The sequence below is a fragment of the Mastomys coucha genome, unplaced genomic scaffold (assembly GCF_008632895.1).
Source record: "Mastomys coucha isolate ucsf_1 unplaced genomic scaffold, UCSF_Mcou_1 pScaffold13, whole genome shotgun sequence".
Lineage (NCBI taxonomy): Eukaryota > Metazoa > Chordata > Mammalia > Rodentia > Muridae > Mastomys > Mastomys coucha.
The window spans coordinates 57,054,045-57,071,216 of NW_022196895.1; the positions used below are offsets into that span (position 1 = coordinate 57,054,045).

The 17,172-nt window shown below is 45.5% G+C and overlaps 1 protein-coding gene across 5 annotated transcripts in view; it reads left to right on the forward strand.

The window, feature by feature from the left end:
• Pde6a (phosphodiesterase 6A) overlaps positions 1-17,172 on the forward strand; it is a 106,178-nt gene that overhangs the window by 79,980 nt on the left and 9,026 nt on the right. For all 5 annotated transcript variants that reach the window (XM_031365800.1, XM_031365799.1, XM_031365797.1 and 2 more), the window contains 4 exons: positions 2,025-2,134; positions 4,018-4,105; positions 4,269-4,369; positions 4,862-4,969. In XM_031365800.1, coding sequence (XP_031221660.1) covers positions 2,025-2,134; positions 4,018-4,105; positions 4,269-4,369; positions 4,862-4,969 — 407 coding nt within the window. The remainder of the gene's footprint in view (positions 1-2,024; positions 2,135-4,017; positions 4,106-4,268; positions 4,370-4,861; positions 4,970-17,172) is intronic.

Here is a 17,172-nt window from a genome sequence, read left to right on the forward strand (position 1 = left end):
GTGTATGTGTGTGTGTGTGTGTGTATGTGTGTGTATGTGTGTGTGTGTGTGTGTGTGTGTATGTGTGTATCTTCCGTTTGAGAATCCAAATAGCTCCTGGGCAGATGCGCGTATATACGATCTACCAGGAGCCAGCTAAAGCAGTGTAGCCTAAACTCACCACTCCAGGGGAAGATGTTTTAGAACACTTCCTAAAAACAAAACTTTGTGTACGGTCAAGTTTCTTTCTTATATAAAACAGCAGAGTATTTGTACATAACCTGTGCTTCCTGTAGATTCTTGTTGGAGATCAGGTCTTGGTATGTCACTCAACTTGACCTTGATCAACCCTGTTCAGCCTCCCAAGTGCTGGGATTACAGGCATGTACCAGCATGCCAGGCTCCTTCTGGACACTTTAATTAACATCTCTATTACTTAAGATGTCTAATGTAATAGAAACACCATACAGGTATTTTGCTGCATTGCTCGGGGAATAACAAGGAAATGTTGGTCTAAGCATAAGTTTTTAAAAACAGGATTCATGTGACCCAAGCTGGCCTCAGACTCTCAATGTGGGTCAAGATGACCTTAAGCTTCTGATTCTCTTGCTTCCCGAGTGCTGGAATTAGAGGGGTAGGACACCATTGGTTATCTAGTACTGGGTTGGGACCAGGGCTTCACATATACTAGGCAAGCACTCTACTGAGCTACATCCTCCACTAGAAAACAATTTTAAAATATCTTTTGGCTCCACTACTGGTTAGATCCACAGATGAGCGGCCCATTAGTACAGAGGGCTGACTGTAATGACATCTCTTCCCACACCTTACTGTTGGACGTGAAGGCTGTTTTTTAATCTTTTACTAGGACAAACATTGCTACAATGCCTTTGGGTGGCCTTGGTCTGTTTGGGTCAATATTTTTGACTCAGAAATTTCAGGGCCCATTATATCTCATCCAAAGTGTGACTCCCGATAGATAGGTCATTCTGCAGCTCCCTGCTGGGATCGGGCTCCTTATCTACATCCCTTCCTCTCAGTCCTAGCAATGCCTAAGCACTAGGGCTTAGAAGCAGGAGTTCTGGCAGGCCACTAGAAAGTGATAATGCCTGCTATCATAGATTTTTGCTTTTCTTCATTTGCTTTCCTTTCCCTTCCATCTCCTCCTCTCCTCTCTCCTTTGTTCCCTCCCCCATCCTCTGTGTGTGTGTGTGTGTGTGCATGTGTGAAGTGGTATGTTTGTGTGTGCGGTATATGTGTAGTGTGTATGTGTGTGTGGTGTGTATATGTGTATGCAGTGTTTGTATGTGGTATGTGTGTGTGTGTGTGTGTGTGTGTGGTATATGTGTAGTGTGTATGTGTGTGTGCAGTGTTTGTATGTGGTGTGTGTGTGGTATATGTATGTGTATCTATATCTGTGTGGTGTGTATGATGTATGTGTGGTGTGTGTGTGTGTGTGTAGTATATGAATGGTGTATGTATGTGTACCTATATCTGTGTGGTGTGTATGATATATGTGTGTGTGTACATATGTGTGTATATGTGTGTGTGTGTGTGGTATATAAGTGGTGTATGTATACATACCTATATCTGTGTGGTGTGTATGATGTATGTGTATGCAGTGTTTGTATGTGGTGTGAGTGTGTGGTATATGAATGGTGTATGTATGCATACCCATATCTGTGTGGTGTGTATGATGTATATGTGTGTGTGTGTGTATGTATGTGTGTGTGTGTGGTGGGGGGGTATGTGTGTAGTGTGTATGTGTGTGCAGTGCAGTGTGTGTATGTGTGATATGTATATGTGTGTGGTGTGCGCATGCATGCATACCCACATACATAATGAGAGACACAGAGAGCGAGCACAAACCTTTGAAAATGAGTTCTAGGCAGGCCTGGGATACATGAGATACTGTGCAAAGAACTAAAACAAGCAAGCAGGCTTTCATGTGTGGGTCCCAGTCTTGCCCTGACCACCTGTCCTCCTGCCTTGTGTCCATCCCACTAAATAAATGACGGCGGCTCAGACCTCTGGTATCCTTCCAGACAGGGAAGCTGAAGCGGTACTTCACTGATCTGGAGGCCTTGGCCATGGTCACTGCTGCCTTCTGCCACGACATCGACCACAGAGGCACAAACAACCTCTACCAGATGAAGTGAGTCAGGCCTGACTGGGCCCCGCTCCTCTGCTCCCCACCCCTGATCCATTACCCAGGTCTGCACTATCCCAGAGAAAGCCCCCACTGTCCTGAGCCTCTACCTTTCTTGCTCTTTGGGTCTAGGTCCAATTCTATAGTAAAAGAAGTGACGATTTCCCAAAGATGTTCACATCCCAAATCCAGGAGCCCATGAATGTCAACTGACACTCAGAAAGGGACTTTCCAGTTGTGATTGAGTTCAGAAGCTTGGGACAGGGACCAGGATGATGTGCAGGGCTCCTGCAGTCCCAAGGGTCCTGGTGAGGAGGAGGCAGGAAGCTAGGAAAAGATGATTCTCTCTGCTGCCTTTAATGATGTCAGAAGGGCCTACCAGTGAGGGATGTGAAGGGGGTCCAGAAGAGGGAAGGCACACAGAGACAGACATCGGGGCATCGGGGCCTTGAGAAGAAGGGAACCCTGGGACCCACAGTAGCTATCTGGACTCCAGAGCTAAAAGAAGGTGCATTTTATTGCTTTACACCACTAAGTCAGGGATCCTTTGTTATTGTAGCAATAGGATGTTCTTTCACTCTCCTCTTCTATGTCTTATGTACAGAGTTAATCTGAGCCAACATGTTAGTAATTGTAAAAGTTCATTCATTCAGCTTGCATTTGTAATGCTCCTGGTGTGAGGTCATGAGCTCTATTAAAAACAAAACAAGACAAAACAAAACCAAACAAAGCAAGGCAGCCTGCATCCTAACCAAATTTAAACTCCAGCTGACCTCTGAGGCATTGTCTTTGAAGCACAGTTTCATTGAAACCTTACAATAGGCTTTGAGCTGGGTAGAGCGCATGTTACCTCAGTGTCTTAATTAGGTTTCTGGTACCATGAAAGACACCATGACCAAAAGCAAGGTGGAGGAGAAAAGGGTTCTTTCCAGTCCCTCACTGAGGGAAGGCAGGGCAGGAAGTTCAAGGCGAGAACCTGGAGGCAAGAACTGAAACTGTGGCTCCACTTACTGGCTCGCCCCTGAGACTTCCCGTCATCTACCTTTCTTATAGCTCCCAGGACCACCTGCCTACAGGTGGCGCTATCCCCAGTGGCTGGACCTTCCCACATTAATCAATAATCAAGAAAGGGCTCCCACAGACTTGCCCACAGGCCAACCTGATAAGAGACATTTTTCTCAGTTGAGGTTCCCTCTTTCTAAATGGCCCTGGCTTGTGTCAAAGTGACTCAACTAAAACCTAAGCTGCCCATCCATGTTACATGAGAACACCGAGATTCCACTCAGGCCCAGGAGCTGTAAGACATTCTGAGCACTAGAATTCCTGCTTCTCCGTATCTTCTCCCTATCCTAGACTGCTCCAAGCATCATGCTATGTTTTACACTGTAGGACTCTGAGTGCTAAGCATAGCATTGTTAAGTGTTCAACCAATAGTTACTGAATTTAAAAAAAAAAAAAAGAAGAACAAATATTTCTTTTTCATGGAAATTCAGTGACTTCCCTTAAAAACTCAGCTATGTTCAGAACATGGTACACTGTATGTGGTTTGTGTGTGTGTGTGTGTGTCCAGGGGATAGACAGCTCTCTAAAAACAGTGTGTGGCTTTGCATATGCTTGTGTCTAGAAGGTCCATGACCCATAAGGGACACTTAGTCACTTGTGAAGAAAGACAAAGTTAGGATATTTGACATCTGATCCTCATCTTCTGCTCCATTTTTATTTTGTGCAAGATCTTTCCTGCTCTTTCCCCTTCGGCATCTGCCTACAGAATTAGGGGATTGGAGGACTGGATTGGAATGTCTTTAGTCTCCATCTTGCCCATTCTATGTTGATAGTCACATTTATTCTCTGTCTGTCTGTCTGTCTGTCTGTCTCTTTCTCTCATTTAGATCACAGAACCCCCTGGCCAAGCTCCATGGGTCGTCCATCTTAGAAAGGCATCATTTGGAGTTTGGCAAAACACTGCTGAGAGATGAGGTAGGGTGACACCCATCTTGCAGGAAGCCTGCCTGAGCACAGGCAGCCTTCTTGCCATTGGCTGAGGCTGCCATCGTCTGCCATCACTTTGGGTGGCCACCGGAAGAAGAGTGACCTTAGTACCAGCACCGTTTCTCAAACTTTGCCTCATTCTTTTCTTTAGAACCTGAATATCTTTCAGAACCTGAATCGCCGGCAGCATGAGCATGCCATCCACATGATGGACATTGCCATCATCGCCACAGACCTTGCCTTGTACTTCAAGTAGGTATTTCTCTTCACGTTAATAGTAGCAATGGCTATAGTAGCAAATGCCGTAGTTCCTACTGATCTTTATTCTGCTTTAGGTCCAACACATCATCCTTGTAAGATAGATGCTCGTACACCCCACCCTAGAGGGAAACAGATTTCTTAAACACATAGATCAGTCACATCTAGTCTAGAACCTAGTCATTATTTCAAGGCTGGAGTTTTTTCCAGGTTGTTTTGCTAACTATGTGAATTTAATAACTTCCCCTACTGAAACAGCCCAGATTAGCAGCCTACCTGTTGCCTCATTTTTGGGAAGTTTGGGCAATCAAGACAGAGTTTCTTTGTGTAGCCCTGGCTGTACTAGAACTCACTCTATAGACCAGGCTGGCCTTGAACTCAGAGATCCGCCTGCCTCTGCCTCTGGGATTAAAGGCGTGCGCCACCACTGAGCTGCTTTCTACCCCTTTGTACTTGATCTCTTTACCAAACCAGTGTATCTTTCAGGAAAAGGACAATGTTCCAGAAGATTGTGGATCAGTCAAAGACATATGAGACTACCCAGGAGTGGACCCAGTACATGATGCTGGAGCAGACACGAAAGGAAATTGTGATGTGAGTCAAGGCAGGGTTAACACTCGCCTGCCTGGGGGCTAGCGGAGGTTGCACCCCCAGCTCTTGCTGCTCTCAACAGAGCCATGGGACACTTGTTGCTTAGAGGTCTCCCACATTTGAAAGCATGAGGCTGTATCCAAATGGAATGGCACAAGCTGGGCAATATATTGTTATCATATTAAATAACTGCATACGAAGAGCGTAATATTTGAAGTATTTTGATGATAAAATCTAGGATTTGAGTACCAAAGAGATACAGTATTCAAGCTTTGAACAAAATATGTGCTAATGAGAGAGTGCAAGCATAAGGGCCTGAGTTTGATTCCAGGACCCACATAAAAAATGCCAGACATGGTGGAGTGCCCTGTGTTGTTCCCAGCATGGGGAAGTGAAGCTAGGTGGGTCTCTGGGGCTCATTGGCTCCTCAGCCTCGCCTTGTTGAGCTTAATGACAATGAGAGACCCAATCTCAAAAAGCAACGTAGATTGCTCCTAAAAGCAACATCCAAGGTTGTTCCCTGCCTTCTGGATACACAGCTGCATATACACATGTACGTACACATGTACTTGCATCCTATCCACATGAACACACACAGATGCGCACACATACTTTTTAGCATCTGGAATCCCAGCACTCCAATGGTGGAAGGGTGGCAGAGACAGAGAAATCATTCACTGGATCATGGACTAGCTAGCCTGGAGTATGCAGCCAAGAGACACCTTGCTTCAGCCACACAGAGGCGAGACCTGAGTCCAGAAGGGTATTGTCTAACTTCCCCATTAGTGCTGTGGCATGACATGTCCCCACTTGTCCCCCTGCACAGAAGTGCCCGAAAACTCTGAAACAGAAGGATAACAGGACAGTTCATTCCTAACCATGACTAGGTGCTGATAATCATGGGGCAATTCTACTTTGAAGGACTACATGTTCTAAAAGAGAATTTCCTATCAGGAGAGAAAGGCATACCTTAACACATGACCCTGGGAAGTCAGTGTGGCTGCAAGGTTAGACTCCTCTGTCATTCTGATGGGCAGCACCGTCTTTGATAGACATCAAAGTAAATTCCAGAGGAGTCAAGAACTTTTAAATAGTGGGGGGAGGGTAATGGGAAAATCAAAAGAAATAATTTCAGAATAATCTTCTCTAAGTGTGACACAACATTCATAAAAAAAAAAAAGGTTGGATGAATTTGACTATTGGAACATTAAGAATCTTCACACAACACGCAAAACCAAAGTCAAAATTCAAGCACGTGACAGGCTGAGGGAAAGTATCAGAAAAGCAGGCAATTTCCCCAGTAAATGCCAATACAATTCAAAGAAAAGGCTAAGTCACCAGAAAAGGGACAAAAGACACACACAGCCTCTTGCCAGAAAAAAGAACCACTGTGGGTTGTAAACCAAGATGGCGGAGCACAGACTGTGCTTAGAGAGGAATACAGAACAGAAGTACAAAGAGAGGTGGGATTTTACCTCTGCTCTGGGCAAAGATGATCCCTGTGTTGGCCAGAGTAAAGGGAGCAGGCGTGTCCTTCATGGTGCTGGGAGGGTAGATAGTATAATCTTTACAGAGGGCAGTGGGGCACTCCTGTCTGTAAAGCTGTGACTCCAAACTTGAGAGAATGCCTTAGCTATCTTCTGAAAGCAACTTTCCAGTTGAGATAAAACTGGCTGTTCAGAACAGTTTTGAGGTAACTCGAGGCGATTTTCCTATTGTCTCAGGGAAAAGTGTGTGGCTTCTGTTTGTTTTTGTTTTCACTGTGGCTTTGGGATATCCCTGATCTCTTCAACAACCACATCGTCCGTGTCCACCAGCTTCTATTCATTCTTTTTCTGGCCAGACTGCACACTTTCAAATCTTTCTGCTTCTTTGGGTTCCCAGTTCTCACTATCAACCTGGATTAAAGTGTCCAGCATTATCTGTGCCACGAGCTGAATAGTATGTATGCTCTCTGGACGTTTCCTCCACCAAATTAATTAGACCGTTACTTTTAAATCCAGCCTCAGTCTTAAAACACAAAGTATGGACACAGTATTTTTCAGACAGGATGCGAATGACTCACAATCCAATTCCTAATAGAACCCTCACTCCTACCTTGAAAGCTGTGAGCCATCTGGATTGCCATGTTTTTAATCAGCATTTTATTATCGTTGTGGTCCTCTGCCGTCTTCAGAATCACCCACTGTGTGCTTTGCTGACCGAATCCTAGGTTTACTAGCCTGCTTCTCCAAACTTAAGTGCCTTTCCCACACCAGTTCCAAGGGCTTAACAATGACATTTTCAGGTAGATACAACAGAGCCCTCAGTCCTGTTACCAATTTTCTATTCTACTTTCTCTCTTGTGGCTTTGATCACGTGGCCAGCAGAGAGAAAAACTTAAAGGCAAGGAGGAGATGGCTTTAATCTAGGACTTGGGGGCTGGAGTGATGGCTCAGAGGTTAAGAGCACTGGTTGCTCTTCCAGAGGTCCTGAATTCAATTCCCAGCAACCAAGTGGTGGCTCACAACCATCTGGAATGGGATCTAATCCCCTCTTCTGGTACATGTGAAGACAGCTACAGTATACTCATACACATAAAATAAATCAAAAAAGAAAAAATCCAGGACTTGGGAGGCAGCAAGTTCAAGACCAGCTTGGTCTACTTAATGAATTTGAAGCAAGCCTGGGCTAGATAGCAAAATCTTGCCAACAAAGCATCACAAAGGGAAGGGAATATTCTGCACGTTGTCCCTCGCTTGGGCGAGGCACCTGGGCAGAACACTGTGGCAGTGGCAAGTTATAGTAGAGAGGCTTTTTGACATTGCAGAAGACCAGAAGCAGTGGCGGGGAAGGGGAGGGACTCTGAGCACAGCTCAGAGGGCTTGGCACAGCTCCCAAGGACACACAGTGACCTTCTTCTAGCTAGGTACCATCTCCTAATGCTTCTAGAACCTCCCCGAATAGGACCACTACATGGGGACTAAGCAGTCAGCATAGGAGCTTATGAGGGACCCTTCCTATGCAATCTGTACACTGTAGGAATTGCAGCTGCTACTGCGTTGACCCAGCAGCCCCACTGCTGAGCTTTTTATCGCCACACATTCCTCCACATGTGTATCAAAGTCCTTGCCATGTGATCTCTAGTTACAGGGAAGCCTGAAAACACCTTACACACCCACCAGTTAGAACCCAGGCTAAACACCCACGGCGCATTTTCACCCAACGGAATATCAACTAGAATTTGCAAAGGAATGTCATATGGAAGATATGTTTAGTTAAACAAGCAAGGAAGCAACCAACATGGACAGAACGTTTGGTTATTGTAAAAGCCAAGTGATCTAACACGCCATTTCCAGGCTGAGCCCTCAGATCCTCCAGGGAACCCGGTGCCTTCCAAGACGTGTCTGGGCGTAGTAATCAGTGTTCTCTTTCATAATACTAACCTTCCTGAAAAAAAAAAAAAGCAGAGGCTTAGCAGGCAAGGCGTCCCCACCCTTCTCCCAGTTTACAAAAGAATGGCACATTCGCCCCTTTCTTGATCCTGCCTACAGGACTTTGGCTCGGGTACGAGATTCTCTAGGCCACGGAACAAAGCGACTATCTGAATGCTAGAAATATGTTAGGAACACGCGTGTCTTCAAAGCCCCTTTTGACTGACATGTTATAAGTCGAGGAAGGGTTGCAAGCCTTCTCTGTTTATATATTCTGATAAAAACATACTTTCCTCTATAATCTCAAAAGGAATACTCTTGACTCAGGGTGCACAGGGTATCGCAGGGTGTCTCCGTGGTCCCTTGCTGGGCATCCTATAATCGATTTACTACTGACCTATTATCTGCTTAGAGTTAGGGTCAAATCCAACAAGTTAAGGGGCTCATTCCTATAAGATGTACCTCTCTCTCCCCCTCTGCCCGCCTCTCTGCTGGAGATGAAAATCAAGAGTCTTGGCACAAGCTGAAAGAAGTCCCCCCAGCAGAGCTACACCCTCCCCTCTGCCTTCCCTTCCCTGTAAGTGCGGCATACTAACCAACTGCTCCCCTGGAGCATTCCCCTGCCTTGTTTCTGCCTTGTCTTACATGTCTGGGCTTCTCACCTTTCTCACAGACACATGAGTCAGGCATCCTCATGACTTCCACCTTAGTTTCTATCATTTTCCATAGTGGCTCATAGAACTCTGGGAAATGCCTCACTTGTATTTGCCAGTATGGATGGCTGCAGATAGATAACCAGCTGGAGGCGACATAGGAGCAGTCTGGAGGCAGGTACCCTCTCGGCATACAAGTGGCCACTAGCCTAGAAGCCCACCCTGTATTTGTTCAAAAGGCTTTTTTGGTTGTTGTTTTTGTTGTTATTGTTGTTTTTCTGAGGCACGAGTCTCACTATGTAGCCCTGGCTAGCCCAGAACTCGCTATTTCAGACTAGGCTGGCTTTGAGGGAACTCACAGACTCTACCTGCCTCTGCCTCCAGAGAGCTGAAATTAAAGGCATGTAGCATTACTCCTGGATTAAAGGTTTTGCTATAGTTCAATCTCTAGCCAGTCTTCCCTAGAGTCAGTGAATCGGAATAACATATTGAATCCTGAAATCCCTTGGTGCTCCTGGCAATCGGCTCCAATCCAAGGCCATCTAGAGGTCCTGTCCTAAACCACTCCTTCCACCTCCAAGGCATTTATAAAAATGAAAAGTGCCACATAAAACAGATGCTGATTTGTTTTAATATTTATTTATTTTATGTACCTGAATATACTGTAGCTGTCTTCAGACACACCAGAAGAGGACATCAGATCCCATTACAGATGTTTGTGAGCCACCATGTGGTTGCTGGGGATTGAACTCAGGACCTCTGGAAGAGCAGTCAGTGCCCTTAAGCACTGAAACATCTCTCTAGCCCCTGATGCTGATTTTTATCAGCCTAGCAGTAAGAAACATTCACTTATTATCTGACTTTAAAAATTCTACCTTTTTTCCCCCTTAAGATGAAGTTCTAAAATCAATTACTTTGAATATCAAATAATTATTTGTTAAAATAGATAATATGTTTTGTTCTTTGGACTAATTGTAAGACTTAATCCAAAGACAGGGGTGGGGGGTGGGGGGATTGGGGGGGTGAGGTGGGTAACTAACACTTGAAGGCTTACAGTCAGGGGGAAAAAATCAGAAATAACTGAAACTAATCAAGATATTTGGTTACTATAGTATGAAAGAGTGGTTAGGAAAGACTGAAGTGTGTGCATAAGTACACAGATAAAAAATATATGCATGTATATATCTTATGTATACACAATGTTAGAATACAGTTCTGCAGAGGCCAAGTGGAAATACAAGTTTAAGGAGGAAAACTTGTTTTTTTGTTTTTTGTTTTTTTCTGCCATAGATGATGATGGTTGATACCAAAATACTACACCCTTCAGATTCCTTTGGATTTTGAAGAGTGAAGTAACACTGTCCTTCGGCTGTCAGTATTTATGATGCATTGCCAAGTAGATCCTGGCAGATATTTTGAGCCTATGATGAAATAGTGTCAAGTGTTCAAAGGGTTCACAGTTTTTAAAACCATTTAAGGAGACCTTCAGCAAACATGGTTGGCAGACACAGAGAGCTGACCTTGACAACCTCCGTGCCACTGATGTGGAGGGAAATTAGCTTTGGATGTGGGCCTGTCTTGCGTCCTGTGGGCTTTACCTATCAGATGCCAGTAGCAGACTTTCCACCCCAGCCGAGACTATCAAAATGATTTCAGACGATGGTGGGCATGCTGAGTCTCCCTGGCCATGAAGCGTTGCTCTGAGGCAATCCCCTGGCCACGCGAAGCGTTGCTCTGAGGCAGTCCGAGTTGCATCCATTGGCTTCTCCATCTCTCACCAGAATCACTTCTTACCCGGGTAGCATGGGGGAGTTACACAACTAGAGCCTTAGTACCAACCAGTCTGGGTTCGAGTCTTGACTCTTACTTATGGGTGGTGTGACCTTAGCAGGTTACTTTATCACTCTGTGCCTCAGCTCAATGGGGATGATGATAGCGTTATTTTTCAGAGTCTCTTGGAGCTGAGCTAGCGGGGTAAGTGGAATGCTTTACAGTATGGCTTGGGTAGGTGGACCTTTTGTGGGGGTGGCATTTCCTGTAAAATGAGGACATATGGATTTGGTCTTTGTCCTTGGTTCCTCACATGGAGTGCCTAGGAGCCTTGGGTTTTCCTGAGTGGCAATGGTATCTTGTGTTCTACTGAGGTCACTCCTGTCAAGAGCCTAGATAGTTTCAGAATGGGGGCTTGCTTAGAATGGGAGACACCTTCCCCCTCCCCCCCCTCCCGTTATAAGAAGCTTGGGACTTATAGCCTCATTTCTACCCTCTAGAGAGGTGGAGAACACTTGGATCGAGTTAGTTACTAGTGACTCATGGTTTAATTCATCATGCCTACAAGATAAAAATCTTCATAAAACGGTTTAAACATGGGAGTTCGGAGACCTTCTGGATTAATGACCATTGGAGGTCCTGGGAGACTTGTGTGTCCTAAGAGAACTTCCCCACCTCCAGCCCTTCTCTGCTTCTCTTTCATCTGCGTTTCTCAGCTGGTATAACACATGACAGGCGTGAGCAAAGTGTTCCCTGAGTATTGGGAGCTGATTCAGCAAATTGTTGAACGGAAAGGGATGTTGTGGATGTCCCTATGACTGGTTAAAGCCAGATCAGACAAAAGAGGGGTGAATGCAGGGCACAACATCCAGACTCGGCTTCTGAAGGGAGGGCAGTCTGTGAGACAGAACACTTACATCCACTGAGTCAGCACTAACTCCAGGTGCTAAGTGTTAGCTCAGAGTTGATATGTGAGGAGGAAAAATTCTGAGACGTCTGAAAGTTAGTTAGAAGGCAGGGAGGGATGAGTCATGGAGAGGAGATATGACAAGATACTATTTGGCTAACAGTTTAGGCCAAACCAACAACAACCAACCAATAGGAAGGCCAGACTTCACTCTCCTAAACATAGGGTGAAACCTTGTCTCTAAACCATGAGACAGAACCACCAACGTGCCATCACATTCCACTCCGGTCCCCAATCACTAAGAAGCAACAAGCACATCTCCTATACAGCATCCTCTTACCCCCCCACCCCGATCTCCCCACCCCTCTGCTCTGCAGCCAGGGTAGGTTATTGCACCTTCTTGCCCCAAAGTGTAGGGAAGCTAGGGTACTGGGGGCATCTTCTAACTGCCCCCAACCTGCAGCTGCAAGACTTTTCCTCAGGACCTGGCCCTTTCTTTTTCTGGTTAGCCTCTGTAATGGCTCTGTAAACCCTGATTTCCAAGATCTCTTGGTCTGCAGAGTTTGGGTTCAACAAAAGGAAACCATTAGCATTGAGTTCCTGTGCTTTGATTGTCTCAAAGGTGCTCATGTTGTCAGCTTCCTTTGGCCTGAGATCACACCCCGAATTCCTTTCTGTGTCCTGAGCCTTATCTCTGTGTCAGACCCCTGCCTGGCTCTTGTGTTGCCCTACTTAATGAGTTTAAGGCCAGGATATCCCACCAACTCTCGAGACAAGGATGTGACTTCCCACTCCATATCAGGCCTTTTCTGTTTTCTCTTAATTTCAGCTCTCATTTCTTGATTGTGGCCATGTTTGGGAGTTGGAAGCCCTCAGCATCTTCAAGGCTGGGGTGTAGGGCCTGCTGCCTGATTTCATAGGACTTACAAGCTGTTTTGTTTTATTTGAGATGGTCTCACTACATAGCCCTGGATAGCCTGGAACTCACCATATATATATATATATATATATATATATATATATATATATATATATATATATATATATATATGAGGCTGGCTTCGAACTCACAGAGATTTGTTTTCTCAAACTTCAAAAAAGTGCTGGGATTAAAGGTGTGTGCCACCATGCCTGGTGCTGACTATATTTTTAAGTGGTTGGGGGGAAATTTTAAAAAAATATCATTTCATACCAAAGGAAACTAAAGCTTCCATGTCCATAAATAAAATTTGATCCTCTTATGGAGAGCTATATTCTGACTTTATGGGCTGTGAGTTCTTTTGCCTTTATGGCGCCTTCCTCCATAAAAATCAATCAATAAATTAGATAGCAAATACATACAAATAATATCTTATGACTTTATCAGGAGAAAGATAAACTTGGAAAATTTATTATCATTTCCTTTTTCTTCTGACTTTATTGATTGATTTATTGAGGCTGTCTTCATAACCTCTGCTGGCCTGGAAGTCACAGCAATCCTCCTGCCTTGGTCTCCTGAGTGCTGGGGTTATAGGCATGAGTCACCACATCCGATTTTCTTCTGTCAAAAGCAATTTAAAAATTAAGGTATTTTTTATAAACTTCCAAAAATATGTGAATCTTTAGCATTAGAAGGAAGTCAGAGCAGGAAGTAAAACAGGACAGGAACCTGGAGGCAGGAACTGATGCAGAGGCAATGGAGGAGCGCTGCTTACTGGATTGCTCCTCATGGCTTGCTCAATCTGCTTTCTTGTAGACCCCAGGACCGCCAGCCCAAGGATGACACCACCCATAACAGACTGGGCCCCTCCCCCAATCACTAATTAAGAAAATGCTTTACAGCTGTATCTTATGGAGCATTTTCTCAATTGATGTTCCCTCCTTTCAGATAACTCTAGCATGTGTCAAATTGACTTAAGATTAGCCAGCACACCCTACTTTCTTTTTTTCCCTTTTCTTTCTTTCTTTCTTTCTTTCTTTCTTTCTTTCTTTCTTTCTTTCTTTCTTTCTTTCTTTCTTGGTGTTTCGAGACAGGGTTTCTCTGTGTAGCCCTGGCTGTCCTGGAACTCACTCAGTAGACCAGGCTGGCCTCGAACTCAGAAATCTGCCTGCCTCTGCCTCCCAAGAGCTAGGATTAAAGGCACACACCCTGCTTTATTTTTATGTATGACTGCTCCTGCATCACAGATGAGCTGAACAGAGAGATACAATAGAGATCACTTCTTCTGCAAAACCTAAAATGGCCATCACTGGGACCTTTGCACAAAGCTGATCAACTCTTGGTCTAGTGTTTTACGAAGGAGAAAAGAGAGATCCAGAGAGACAGAAAAGTGGCTTACCTGGTGACTTACCCAGGACCGTGGCCCAAGACAAAAGGCCTGCTCCTGCTTAGCCACTATTCTCATGCTGTTGAAAAGGCCTCCCAGGGAGTGTCTGAGCCAGCATTCTATAGAGTTCTGGAAATCGGAGGGCTAGACTGCTTTCTCATGAAAGTCAGCCAGAGGGCAGGAAGGAGGCCTAAGGAGTTCACAGCCAAATTCTAGAAGGCCTTGTGGATGAACCAGGGAAGAGCAGCCCAGCTGCCCCTGAGCAAGCTGAACTTTCAAGCAACTGCCCTCTTAAATGGTAATTGGATAACGTGATGAGAAGCTGAGGACAGTGGGCGCTATTAAAAACCATGCTTTGTGCTCGCCCTAATACCTCTCTGGAGGAACGACCCACGTGAAATGACTGAATTCCTTTTGGCCCACAAAACCAGAATTTCCCAGGTTCTAACCTGGCATGGCTGTCTCATCTTGAACACTGAGCTGAAAGACATACCTTGGGCATCTTGTTCTAGCCATGGCAAGCCAAGTGAAGATGAAAGGGCGGGATTCCGCTGGGTCTGATTCCAAAGCCCTGCGTGAAAGCATTAAACGCCAATCCCTTCTCCCTTAGTGACTTTGGCCTAACAAGAGGCTCAGGCATGGGTTCCTGAGCCATCAAGATCCTCCTGGGCTTCTTGTACATCATGTCCTTTTTCACTCCATTCCACCTCCATGCCTCCATCTTCTAGCGGCTGTTTACTTTCAACTGCCATTACCCCTGGGCAATTTCTTGATGATTTCTTCCACCTCCTGCTCTTTCCCACAATGGTTTCCTTACTGAGCTCCCCTGTTGCAGAGCTCAACAACAAAGCCTGTGTGGTGTGTAAATCTGATCTTGCCCCTCTTCTGTTCAAATCTTCCTGTACTTTGGGGGATGTGGCCCTGGACCTCTCTCTCCTTGTCCCATGTGCTATAAGGTCTGTACCCACACATTTACACTCTCTCTCTCTCTCTCTCTCTCTCTCTCTCTCTCTTTCTCTCTCTCTCTCTCTCTCTCAAGACAGAGTTTCTTTGTGTAGCCCTGGTTGTCCTGGAACTCCCTCTGTAGACCAGGCTAACCTCAAACTCAGAGATCTACCTGCCTCTGCCTGCTGAGTCCTGGGATTAAAGGCACTACCTTTTTTTTTTTTTTTCTTTTGCCCAGCCTGATTGGACTTCTCTTAACAAGGCTCCCAAGGGTTTCGGGAGGTTTTCCTTTCCAAGCCCCAGCTTTCAGAATGCCACCAGGCTTCCTGTTACCAGGACTTTGGTGCCAGGTGTTCCCTCTGCCTTCTTTAGCAAGTTGATGAGGATGTCATAGCCTGCTCTAACATGAATTGGTTGCTAAAAAGGCTTTACTTCCTAATACCATTACCTTGAGGTTAAGGCTTCAATGTATGGATTTGAGGGAACACAGCGTTTGGTCCATAGCAGAGCTCCAAGCGCCCACCTCTTGCCAGGTTCTACTGTTATTTCTCGCCCCAGGCAGGACCAGTTGCTCTCACTTATAGGCACTCCCCTTCCCCCCCCCCCCCCCCCCCCGTGTTTTCTTCCCGGCCTTGTACTTTGCTGTCCTTAGCATATCACCATGTGAGCACTCTTCTCTGGGTTCCTGGAATGACTATGAGCTTCATCTGGGCCTCCCTGAGTCCCCCACACCTCACACAGCACCTGGGACCCTAGGACACATCAGGGGTGGGTGGTGGTGGAGGACGGCCATGCCTTGTCCATAGGACGTGAGGTTTGGATTAGTTATTCTGCAGCTCCATGGTCTAATTCCAGCTCACGCACACACCAAGCCTGCCTATAACACACATGGGTGTGTTCCCCCAACCTCCAGGAACGTTTCCACGTGATCTTTTAGCCAAGTAAATCAAATATCCTGTCCTCTCCAGAAGCCACACCTTGTGGTTTTAACCTGGGGACAATGACGAGTACCAGGGAGGTGGTGACTCTTGTATGCATAGCTGACTAATTTTATTTGCCTGATCTGTTTACATGTGCACACACCTAACATTAAACACAGGGCACGGAAGTTACTTTAAAGCCTCAAGACGTTTCTATGAAGCAGCATTTCTGGAAGCTTATCCCCTTAAAACTTACCCACTAAAAATCACGTCACATTACATAAGTAAAGATTTTAATTTAAGCTTGTTAATGTTTTATGAGTGACCCACGCGGTCTCCTGGAGCAGCTGGTATAAAATGTTCCAATATACAGGTGACTAGTTATAAACACTACCTATATGGCTAGGGAGGTACCTCAGTCAACAGTAAAATGCTTGTCGTGCAAGAACAAAAACAAGAGTCCAGATCCCTAGCATTTGTGTTAAAAAAACAAGCTCTGGAGGTACACTCCTGCACCCCTAGATTTGGGGAGGTGGAGATAGGAAGAGCCCTGGGGCTTTCTGGCCAACCAGCACAACTGAATTAAGCTCCAGTTTCAGTAAGACACCCTGCCTCAAAAAATAAAGTGGAGAAGCAATTGGAGAAGACATGGGACCTGGGACCCTGTCCTCCACATGCACACACAGGTGCACCTGCTGACACACATATATGTGTACACATGGACACGCATAAACTCATACCCACAGACAAAAGCATAAAGATAAAGAAAATTGTCTTCTAAACATGTCTGAGCAGCATTTGGTTCAAAGTCCAGCTTTCCCCACTGTGCCTCTCCATCCCCTGCCCTTGCATCAGAGTCAGGTCGACCCCGTTTCTTATGCTTCTTCATCCACATAGGCATAGCTACAGGCAAACCTTTTTTGCATGACCAAAAAAGCAAGTTGGGGAGAAAGGGCTTTATCTGGCTTACGTTTCCACATTGCTGTTCATCACTGAAGGAAGTCAGGACAGGAACTCAAGCAGGGCTGGAACCTGGAGGCAGGAGCTGATGAAAAGGTCATGGGGGTGGGTTGCTTCCTGGCTTGCTCCTCCTGGCTTGCTCAGCCTTCTTATAGAACCCAGGACCACCAGCCCAGGGATGGCACCACCCACAATGGGCTGGGCTTTCCTCCATCAATCACTAATTAAGAAAATGCCTTACAGCTGGATTTTTTTTTGTTGTTGTTGTTTTGTTTGTTTTTCGAGACAGGGTTTCTCTGTATAGCCCTGGCTGTCCTGGAGCTCACTCTGTA